The sequence below is a fragment of the Heliangelus exortis genome, chromosome 1 (assembly GCF_036169615.1).
Source record: "Heliangelus exortis chromosome 1, bHelExo1.hap1, whole genome shotgun sequence".
Taxonomy (NCBI): Eukaryota; Metazoa; Chordata; class Aves; order Apodiformes; family Trochilidae; genus Heliangelus; species Heliangelus exortis.
In genome coordinates, this window is record NC_092422.1 from 109,979,720 (window position 1) to 109,991,316 (window position 11,597).

An 11,597-nucleotide genomic window follows, 5' to 3' on the forward strand; every position below is an offset into this window, starting at 1 on the left:
AAGTTTCCTTCTGCCTTTCACAGTTTGAAAAGCCCAGCAATACAGTACAACTTACTCCAGAGACCATGGATAACTTCCCTCCATTAAATTATATTTTTTAAAACCAAAACGAACAACAAATCCTCGACCCACATCAGGTACTCAGTCTCCCCTAATAAAAAACAATCAAACTGTTTTTTTCTTTAAAACTACCATTGTGAAAGATACCGAGAAATTGCTCAGCCAACTGTTTTATTAGCAGATGGGAGATATAGGTCTTGACCTCATGCCTGGAATTAATTCAAGACTGGATAAAATTCCGTTTTTCTAGTACCTTTCTCTCCCTCCTTTCATAAAGATGGAATAATAGTGCATTCTTAAAGAAAAAAAAAACCAACAACACCAAACAAACAAAAAAATCAAACCCACAAACAACAAAATACCAAAACAGAAACAAAAGAAACGATCCATACTTTTTGCAAGAAAATAAAGATTTTTATTGCAATACTCCCCTTAGAGTTTCTGTTACAACCTACAACTAACAGAGTCCTTCAAGATTTATGTAGCATTTACCACGCTCTGTCACAGAACTTGCAGATTATGGGCCAGAAGCCTTATTCTGTGGTTATGAAAAAACTGTGTTTTACAGTATGTCCAAGAAGTGTCAAATATTTATTCTATCACACAAAGAAAGCCTCTTCATAAAGAGTCATGCTCCTCAGCATGCTCTGCTCTTTCACACTTACATGAAAAGCTTCTCAGGACAATCATTGACGTTTACAGATGACAACATCTCAAAGGATACTAGCAACCCACTGAAAAGCTACAAGGAGCCAGCAATTTATAAGGTTTTAATGACTTAGCATCCATACCTAACACAAGGCACCCCACCATACTGAGAAGACTAGGGTTTTATATATATATTTACACAAAGCATTTTGTAAATTCGAAGTTTATATGTGGCCCTCAGGAGTAACCATTCATAAAACTACAACAGCAATTTATTTCAAGAAACAGTTTAAATGCACTACTTCTTAAAAAAAATTAACATTAGCATTTAATTGATTTGGGCTGAGCTATCAATTTCCATCTCCAAAAATACTTCGACATCTCGTAAAACTGGACAATGAATTCCAGCTAAAAGCAATTCACCTGCCTTTCCTCCCCTGGCTGACTGTATCACCCCACACAACACCCCACTTCTTTCTGGATAACACTTCTGGCAGCTCACACTCACCCATTCAGCATTCACTGAAGAAATACACTGTGTTATTCATCTCTCTGCGCCCCACGCTGCTGATGCAATGGAAAGAGAGCCAAAGATTGCAAGAATACCCAGTACACTGAAGCCCATCTTTCCTTATCAACTCTGTACTCCCAGATGGACAGAATGACGGAAAAGTAAACCCACAGTTCAGTAACCTTGAACGCCATTCAGAGCAGAGGAAAAAAATGATGCCCCTACAGTAAGCAGATAACCTCTCTTCAACTCTTCAGAGGGTAAGCATGCCCCCAGCAAAGGAAGAGAATTTCAAGTTTGGGAGTTATACAGACTCTTCCCTTCCCCTCTTACACAGTGGAAAGGAAGCAGCCACCATTAACACTGCAGGTGACCATCATTACACAGAGTTTCTGACCTCTGGCTCTTGAGCTGCATGCTGCCCAAGAGTAATTCCAAAGCTGCCCTCACCAAATTGTGCTGGATGGTGGCTTCAGCATTGGTCCAAGTTCCCAACTGGGGGACAATGACAGCCAGCAGGCTCTGCACAGCCTAACACTGCCAGCATGCCCTACTCACCCAGCTATGGCCCCACTCCCGTGAGCTCTGAAAAAAACCCACAACTCTCATTTCCCCTTCCCCCCCCCATTTCTATCCCTCTGATTCTCAGGCAGACATTTTCCAGCTCTTAGGGCCTTCTGATATTCACCAACACAGGCCAGAAAGTTTGACTTCCCTGGTTCTATAGCAGCTTCCTTGTGCCTGCAGACACCAAGGGCTTATGGCTTTTTTGAGATAAGAAAATGAGCTTCATTTCTAACAAAGCAGACACACAGTATGCTAAGATGCACAGAAGATGCCAATTAACCTGCTCCTTCTACATCCATGCTTATTACCTTTGCAACGTGCCACTTATTTTCCACCATCTCAAAAGCTGTAGACTCCTCCCCCTGCCACCTCCAGATGCTGTGCAGACATTTTGGATTTAAAACTGCAGGGCACTTAAGAAAGTGATAAGCAACAGCACGAAATGATACAACAGAGTCTGGATGAAATACCAGAACCTGACCTTTACCAAATCTGCAGGTGAACTTTCAGAAGCCCCACTCCAACATCAGAGATTAGCATAGACACTCAGGAATTCGCTGCTGTGGGGCACAGCACATTAACTGGGTTAAGCCTTTAGGGTAAAGGTTTATACTAATGACTTAAACTTCAAAGGTAATACAGAACCGGTTGCATCATTCAACAGTAGTGAGATGAGCAAGGTCAAACAGAAGTGTGGAACAGTTACCCCTCCAAAAGGCAAAAAGCCTGTTATGGAAGCCATGCCAAGAACTAAACTACTAAAGCAAAAACTTTATGGCAGTATTAAATATTTAACACACAACCAACCAACCAAAAAAACCCAAACAAACAAAAAAAAACCGGCACTTACCTTGGCAACAAAGATGCAAAATGTAAATTTACAAAACATGAAGTTACTGTCATTATTTGCTTGTATTTTGGTGACTGTTTCAAAAAATAAAACTGTTTGCACAGCAAGCCCTGTATTACTAAGAGTTCTTGCCTATGCAGAAACACAATAGTAAGAAGTATAATTCACTTACATAAACTGGAAGCAGGTGGGACATTTATAATACTGTTTCTATGCTAGGTAGGATTCAAGATTAGCAGTAAATTGTTCAGTAGTTTCAGAACTGAGAAGTAATGCTAAACAAATGTACTAAAAAAAATCTCAGTAATGAATTAGAGCTGGAAAAATTACCCCCTTGCTAACCTTCCAAGCTGTCAAATGCAAGATGCAAATATTTTCTTGATTTACGTCCCCAGTTGTCAGCACAATACTTTGCTGCCAGTGTCAGAATCTTTCAACTTCTGCCATATTTAGAAAGCAAACTTCATGTGGAGTATCAGGAATGAAGGAATCGATTCAGAATCCTTCCCTCATGAGAAGTCACAGGGCTACACTGAAGTTCCCCAAATCTTGCTTACATATGCCATTCTCTGTCCTTCTTTTTTTATTCCATGTATGGCTTTGCAGGTAACAGCCATTCAGCTCTCCAAAAGAACAAGATTAACCAAGCAAACATTATTTTTATCTGGACAACTCACAGAACTCACTTTGCTAAATATATGCTCTTTTTTTACATTTCATCAATAAAATTCCGTACCAAACTGAAACAATTACTAGGTTAATACTCTAAATAATCAACAAATAATTCCACAACTGCAAGAACTGCATCTCACAAACAACATTAAAACTTGCATTTAACCTTTCATTTTTAAGCCCAGTTCAAACAGGATATTCCCTGTAAACTATCCAGTTACAGAACCTTATGCAAACATTTACTGTTCCCACCCTACCAGATAAACAGCATCAACCCTTTATTGTCTTTCTGAAATATGAACCTTAACAATGCTTCCTGGCCAGCCTGATAAATTCACTCAACTCAACATCCAGTTCGAGGAAAACAAGTTGTTCCACTTTCTTAAAAGCAAAACAAAACCAATACCCCAACAATAACAAAACCCAATACCCAGAAAATCACAAAACAAACAAACAAACAAACAAAACCCCAACAACCAAGAAAAAAACAGAAATATGTCAGCCAGAAGAGTTGTATAAAATGCCACATTTACAATAGCTGTATACAAGCTACATCTATTTTGTTATCCATTAGCTATGGTTATTTTCTCTAGTTAAATTGGGAAAAAAAGAGCAATTTCTGCAGCAAGCCAAGTGATAAATGGCTTTTGTGCAGGATTCATCTGATTGGAGAATAATGCCGAGTTCATTACAAGTTAACTCGAAGGTGACCCTATTTAAACAATATTTTCTTATTACTTTTTTTTTTAAAGGGGTTGATCTCTTAATGGGGGCTCATAATTAGTTTCAAAATAGTCTGCTGAGAAGTAGTATTTTAAAAAGTAAAGAATCCAATAAAAAGATAAAATCCTAGGTTTGCAGAACAGTTATCAGCTTTCTGTGTACCTGTTTCTGTATGGAATGGTTTCAAAGCATAACAGCATGTACCTAAGTAGGCTTTCTTTTATAGTAGCCCTGAATCCAGACCTTGTTTACACAACAGCATATATAGTCCTGTTTTCCTTTATTATTCTAGAAGAAATTACTGAAAGAATCCTTTTTGTTAAATAAAGGTCATACTTAATACAGCTTCTTGGAATCATGGTAGCTTGCTCTCATTCTACCTAGGGCATTCATCATGCAACAACACTCTTGGTCCATTTCATCCCTGGAAAGTCCCCTCTTTTTATTCTAATTATTGTGTTTCCCCATGAAGGCCCTCCCAGAAAAAGCAAGGTTTTTAAAAACCCGATTCCGTAACATATCCATTTAAAACACACATAATGCCTTCCTGCAACACAGAGGTATCTCTGAGTAATCTTTTCGGGACTGCCAGTTACATGATTTGGATTTGTCTCTCCTTCTCCTTCATGCAACAGGAAGCCTGTGATGCCTTCAGAAGCAAAGCTGCCACCACAGAACACTGCTAAGAGGCAAAGGCAATGAAACTTTCAAGCTGACATCAGAGGTCTGGGAAAAGCTGAGACTCTCTGCTTTAACAGGAAGGTAGCAGAGCTCCCTCTATTGAATTAGCTGCCAATGTCTCTTCAAGTTTAAAATATACCAGCTGTGGTCAAAATCAACGTTCTGTTTAAAGAACAAAACTTTGCAGCTGGGACAGTTGAGATGCACCCGTTGGGTACACGGTATGCAACAGGCAGCCAAGGGAAAGGGGACAACCACCTGTAGTGCTTCTGACAGATGCTGAAACACCACCAACCTGACAGAGCCCCAGCCCTATGCTGAAACACCACCAACCTGACAGAGCCCCAGCCCTGGGACTTCCTCTGTCCAGAAAAGCCAATATGCATAAAATTTTACTGATGTTTCAGGAGTAAAACTGCTGTGATCCGTGCTTAACCATGCCAGGAGGTGCTACAGATGGGGCTACCACTGCACGACACACAATACATGCATGCAGTTCAAATATTTGAAGTTTTTCTTCACAATAAGGGGTTAACTATACGAAGTACAACTTAATTGAAAACAGATGATATGGATATATAGACTGCTGAAACACTCATCAGATCACTAAAAGCACTCTTTCCTTGTTATCAAGGGAACAGCTTAGTATTTCCATTGCTATCGAAAGCACTTCAAATGCTTTCTAACCAAACATTACAGAACTGTTCTAACCCCTGATAACCTCTAAAAATCATACCCTAAAGCTGCAGGCGCTCTCACTTGCTCTCTCAACTGTTTTATCACTTTTTCTCTGGTTTTTTACTTCTGAAAAGAGGCTTATTCTTATCAACAACAAAAATACCAGCTCAGCAGAAGCAGCAGTTGTTTTAATAACTAAATATTTATTTGCCTTTCTGAAGACCTATACACATGATAAGAAAACCAATTTCATCTTAAACTAGGCAGATATTCCTCAAAAGAGCCGACACTTTGGAGGGTTAGATTAACATCCACACAGGTAGCACCAACTACAATTAAAGCCACCCTCAACAGAACACTGGGGAACAGTAAAAATAAAACAAAAACAGAAAAGAAAAAAGGAAGACATTTGATCCAATCACTGCTAGTAGTGGATTGTCAGCACACAAGCTGCACTGCAATCTTCTCTCTGAAGGATGAGATTCATTTTCCAGCGTATTAAAGATAGGAATGTACAGCCTCCTTTAATATTCATCCTGTTCTTATAAAAGACAAGATACCACGATGAAAAAAACATGCAGGTTGAAGCCTAGTCTTCAGAAAAGGTAAAACTCAAAAACTGCAAATCAAGGGGAGCTGATAAGGTTGCATTTTTCCAGGAAAAATCAGGTTCTGCTTGAGTCAATTCTAATTATCAACCTACAGCAGTTACAGTTCTCGATGATTCTCTCCTTTGACCACCGGTGCATGGAAGCATAACTATTTTTCTTGAAAGGAGAGGAACTCGAGAGAAATAAGCACGTTGCAACAGGTCCTCAATTCTCTTGCAAGCGTGGCCTTGCAGTTTATATGCATTTTCTAATAAAAAGGGATTGTATTACCAGACGAAAAAAGCTGTACACTGGCCAACCCAGAGGAACTTTGAGAAACAGTAAACAAAGAACCTGAAGATGATGGTGCATCTCTCAAAAAACAACATGTAAAATCTCGCCCTGGATCAGAGTTTTCTGAACTGAACAATACCATACTAAAACCCCATACTATTAGTATATAAATGTATATTATTTATATTATATTATTATACTTTATTTATGTTATTTATACTATTATTTAGTATTTGTATTAGTATATATAAAAAACAGTTTCCACAGTGAGCACAGTAGTATATAAGAAAAAACGAAACAAAACCATCAAACCAAATGCTCACAGAAAAGAGCAGTGGATCAAGGACTGCAGACCAGACCTTGAGCCAGCCTGTATTTGGTCCTATGGTCCTATGACCATCCTGCTTGTGCTCATAGTGCAGGTTACAAGAAAGGGAAACCAAGTATTGATCATCTAGTGGTAGTAGACCCAAGTACAAATTACAGCTCCTATGAAGTCAGCACATGCAGTCTCTCAACTCTTCGAGAGTATATACACAGAATATACACATAGGCCTGTCTCCTCTGTAGCTGGTTTCCTACTCTGCAATATGCCTTTTTTTTTTGCTCAACCAGTCAAAAAAACACTAATTAAAAAATACTCTCCAGAATGTCTCTGTGGTAGGAAACTTCTTCCCAGCTTAGAAAAGCCCATTGTGGTATGACACGGTATGACTGGCCAAACAGTACCTGTAATCTGTATGTAATGAGATATAACATTAAAAAAAAATCTGCAGTGAGCACTCTTACAGGTTAAGATGCCAAAGCACACTAAAGAAGTTAGGATATTAGTTAGGATATTTGTAGGAAAACAGGAGACAGGTTTATCCTGACCATGGAGATTTCATTCGCGTTACACAAAACACTCAATGCTATTTTCTTTATTTTTCTCTTAATGTGTCGTATTGCATAAATATTTAGAGATTCTGTTCCTCAAAACTCCCCTCTGGAAATAAAGCAAAACCAGCTTACCTAGCTTAACTTTTACTACAAAGACAGCTGAAACAATTTACCCTGGAATTACATATCAGCACCCTAGGTTACTTTCAGGAAGGAGAATGGATGGTACTGTAAGGATGGGTATTAAACTTACACAGGTTGGAAAGTGGAAATAAGATATCTTGGAATTAAATATGACTTGCTACAGAGATATTTATTTCAAGAACATACCAACATATATTATTTCTAGTAGAAATCAATGGAATGAAATTTCAAAGATTTACGGACCTGGATGATTTCTGCCATTGCCCTCTGCCTTACAAGAAGTGCTAGAAACTCAGCGGAGAAGGGGAGCGCACAAGAAGAAAAATAATTTCTGTTGCGAGACTTTTGTGCCATATTCACATTACAAAAAAAAAAAAAAAAACACACCACAAAAAAAACCTCCACACCAACCCCACCCCAAATAACTAAATACCTCAAGCACTTCCCAAAGCAAATTATTTAAAAACTTATAGCTCACTTAAAATTAAGTCTGACTTTGCTACCTGTGTACAAGACCATGAATATATAACAAAACACATACACGGTGCAGATGCTTCCCGATTTCAGTCTCAGGAAAAAAAAAAAAAGTGAACTTCAGATCCTAATACAGAAAACCAGCTTCCCCGGATAAATGTCATACCAGATACACCAGGTAAAAAACCAAAACAAAACATTATGGAGTAAGTATTGTAAGTGAAAAGACTACATATTACAGTCTCACTACCCTTACGCAATACAGCAATATGTAACCAGTCTTTAGCAATAAAACACAGTATAAGGGAATCTGGCTTTCAGTACAATCATAACCCACCAGAAAGTGGAGGGTGAAGTTTCAGGAAGGTCATGATTAGCTCCTGATTAAAAGCTGACTTCCTTTTCACATACAGTTACTTCCTCCATAGGAGTCCAAGATTTTAATTGGTATTTTCATTTACTCTGATCTACACTTAGTCTCCTTAGAACCAAATACAGACTTGAATCCTCTCAGTTTTTCTTATATGAGTATCTTCCTAGGCAGTTTATCCTGTGAAGAAATAAATCCAAAATTTCTCATCTGGATCCCCAGCCAGCTTGAATATTGCTGGAGAGATCTATACCTGATGCACATCAACTTGTAATATGCTTTTAATAGCTTATCTATGGAAGCTTTCCATATAAAAACCTGAAATGGAACTCCACAAAGCAAAGCATCATATATATCCAGAATTTGTTGTAGGTAATAGCAATTTACCTATAATCTGAAATAGCTGACACAGCAAGAAGAAATGTGAAGTATAGAGTGATAAAGACCTTTTTATAGATAATTTTATATTTAAATATCTTTTATACTCTGAAGAACAAAGTGAGAACCAGAGGCTTAAATCTCATATTAGGCATTCCAGGCATTTTCAGTACTGCAGGCAAAGTTTCTAAGCTGAGACGGGGCTGATTTCTCCCAACATGAATTTGACTGCACTCTGAACAGTTATCCGGAGCTTCTCCTTGAGGGGGCAAGGAAGAAGTGAAGAGCAGAAAAAAAACAGGCAGATGGCTTTACCTTCAACCTATCTGAGCCATATGTGGCCAAGTCCCATCTTTTCATAGACCTCCATCAATGCAACCCTTGAGATAAAACATTGCTTCAGGTTACCTTCAATGGAAAAAATTTTAGACAGCCACACACTCATTGAGTTAATTTATTTACTGGGATAAATTTCTCCACAGGGGCCAAGTCTTGCTGCTTAGAAGCTGTGGTGCTTATCTCTCCGAGTACTCCACATGCCTTTAAAATTTCATGAACAATCTTTCCTGCAGACTCCGTCTACATCACAGAAACCAGCAGTCTTTGTAAACTGCCACCAAGACTGATTATTTTTACATTCTACAGTGATTACACAAAAAAGGCAAAAGCCTAGCACAACAGCTTGACACATTGCTTATGCTTCCTATATTGCTTTTGGTTCTCTTTGGAGCTTTTTCACCCCTCTAATTGAAATGAAAGCTTCGGCAGGATTACTTGTTGGTGTAGCTTCTTTTCTATTCAACTGAAGCATGTACAAAATAAACATAAATATCTCGCTAGAGAAAAAGATGTGTTCTGTTCCGGTGAGATCATACTGCCTGTAAATGGTTAACTAAGGAGCACGTAATAACAAGGGAGAGGGCAGGAACGAAAAACCAACAACTTCAACACTTCTGCGAGCCCTTCGCTGTTGCTAAAGCCAAGCCATTTTTTAAAGCAATACAAAATGTTACCACAGGCTGACGCTCTTTCTACAAGAATAATGAAACGCTCTCCGCGTTGAATGCAGAACTCCTCACTTCACAGCTTTTCCCCCAGACTTCACTTTCACACTCAATATTTACAAAATAAAGCCTACAAACACCTCCTGGCCAAAATACTCCCAGAACGATTAGGCTATTTAGCACTTCTCACTCCCCTAACGCCCCGAGAGTGCTTTTACGGAGCGGGGAGGGGGGGAAGAAGTTACCCACACAAATCCGACCCGCCGGAGCAGCCTCATCGCAGGCCGGGCTCGCTGCCACCACGCAGGGGACCCGAGTTGGCCTCCGCTCTCCCTGCCAGCTGCGCAGGGGAGACCGACAGCTCGGCTGCTCCCCCATGGCTGCCGGGCACCACCATCACCCCGACGGCGCTTCCAGGGCACCCAACAACACCCGGACAACGCCTGAAGCTGCCCGACGGTACGAAAGCTGCGAGTGGCCGGGCACCGCGGGGAGAGGAGAAGAGGCTGAACACGCCGAAGTTGGAGGCGGCTGGCTGCGGAGACGTGCCACACAGCCTGGAAGTGAAACGGGCGCCGTGCCGTGCCCCGGTTCTCCCACCCGCGGGAGCAGCGCCCGCCGCCCCTACCCGGCCGCCGGTGACAACGCCCCGGAGGGACCCCACCGCCGTTTCCCACGGGGAAAAGCGAGACCACCGCTTCCAGCCCCTTCACAGCTGGGGCGGCTTCTGCCTCCGGAGAGGCAGCAGCAACCCGTCCCGTCAGCCGCCTTCCCCCGGGGGGCAGCGGCGGGTACCAGACCCCCTCTCGCTCCCCACAGAGGCGAAACACTATGCGGAGGGCACCAAGGGCCGGGAGGGACCCCCGGTCCAACAGCCTCCCCGCGGTAGGTGCCAGGGCGCTCGGGTGAAGGAGAGGCGGGAGGGAGAGAGGGCGGACCCGCCTAGCAGCAGCAGCAGAGAGCCGCGGGTGGGCACCGCCACCTGCGGCCCCAGCCTCCCCTCCGCCAAGTTACGCGCGGCCGGGACGGCGCGGCCACCCCTTTCCGCGGGGCGGGCTGGCGCTCACCTGGCGGCAGGCGGAGGGCTGCGAGGAAGAGGCAGAGCAGCAGCAGCGGCGGCGGCGGCGGGCGGCGGTAGCAGGAGGCGCAGGCGGCGGTGGCGGGGGGCTCCATCATCCCGCCTGCCCGCGGCGGGACCGGGAGGCAGCGGCGGAGCGGGGCGGCACGCCCGCGAGGGTTCCTCCCTCTAGCAGCCGAGCGAAGCGGAGACTTCTCTCCTTCCGAGAGCTGGGAGGCGGCGGCGGCAGCAGCAGCTATTCCCCCAGCTGGGGTGGTGGGAGCAGCGGTAACTTCCCGGGCACGGGCGGCGGGGCGGCTGCTCTCTCTCTCGGCGCGCAGCGAGGAGCGACTCCGCACCGGAGCAGGTGGCAGCTTCCCTCTGGCAGCCGAGCGGCGCTCCAGGACTGAGAGCTGCGGAGGGAGAGGCGGAGCCGGGCGGTGGCTGTAGCAGCGGCAGCGGCGCTGGCCCGGCCCCCCCCACCGTGCCCCCGCCCCCGTCGTCCCGCCACACGGAGCGCTGGCAGCGGGGAGGGGGAAGGCTCGCAGGCAGAGGCAGCCGCCGCCCCGCCTGGCTGCCGCCGCGGTTGCTGCCGGGGAAGCGGCCCCCCGCCTGGCCGGGGGTTGCGCCCCTGCCCGGGGGCTCGGTGGGAGAGGGGCTGCGCCGTGATAGTGGGGGGCGGTGGAGAGGGGCGCTTGGGCGGCGGGGCTGGGAGGCAGGCGGGGCAAGCCCACCCCCCTCTTCAGCCACCCCTCTGTTGCATTTGCTCTAGGCATGGGATTCTCTTGCTCTCTGCTGAGAATGCATGTTGGATGGCAGTATTTCAAATCAAAAAAAGCTTAAAAAGAAGTGAAAAATGATATTGTCGTTTTGTCTTTAGAAAAGCGGTGTTTTATCCTTTATCTGTGTTTTATCCTCTCCCTCGTCAAACGAAAAAAAGTAACAGAATAATCAGATTTAATTTAGAAGGCTGGGTAAAGAGAAGGGAAAGGTGCTCACAGCACTCATCGTTAAATA

The 11,597-nt window shown here is 43.6% G+C and overlaps 1 protein-coding gene across 2 annotated transcripts in view; it reads right to left on the minus strand.

Moving 5' to 3' along the window:
• Nucleotides 1-11,183, minus strand: part of ALCAM (activated leukocyte cell adhesion molecule) — a 125,514-nt gene extending 114,331 nt beyond the window's left edge. Inside the window, exon 1 of one of the 2 annotated variants that reach the window (XM_071758051.1) lies at nt 10,591-11,183. In XM_071758051.1, the coding sequence (XP_071614152.1) occupies nt 10,591-10,699 (109 nt within the window). In that variant the 5' untranslated portion in view covers nt 10,700-11,183. The remainder of the gene's footprint in view (nt 1-10,590) is intronic. The other variant, XM_071758043.1, reaches the window with a different exon arrangement.
• Nucleotides 11,184-11,597: the final 414 nt, after the last annotated feature.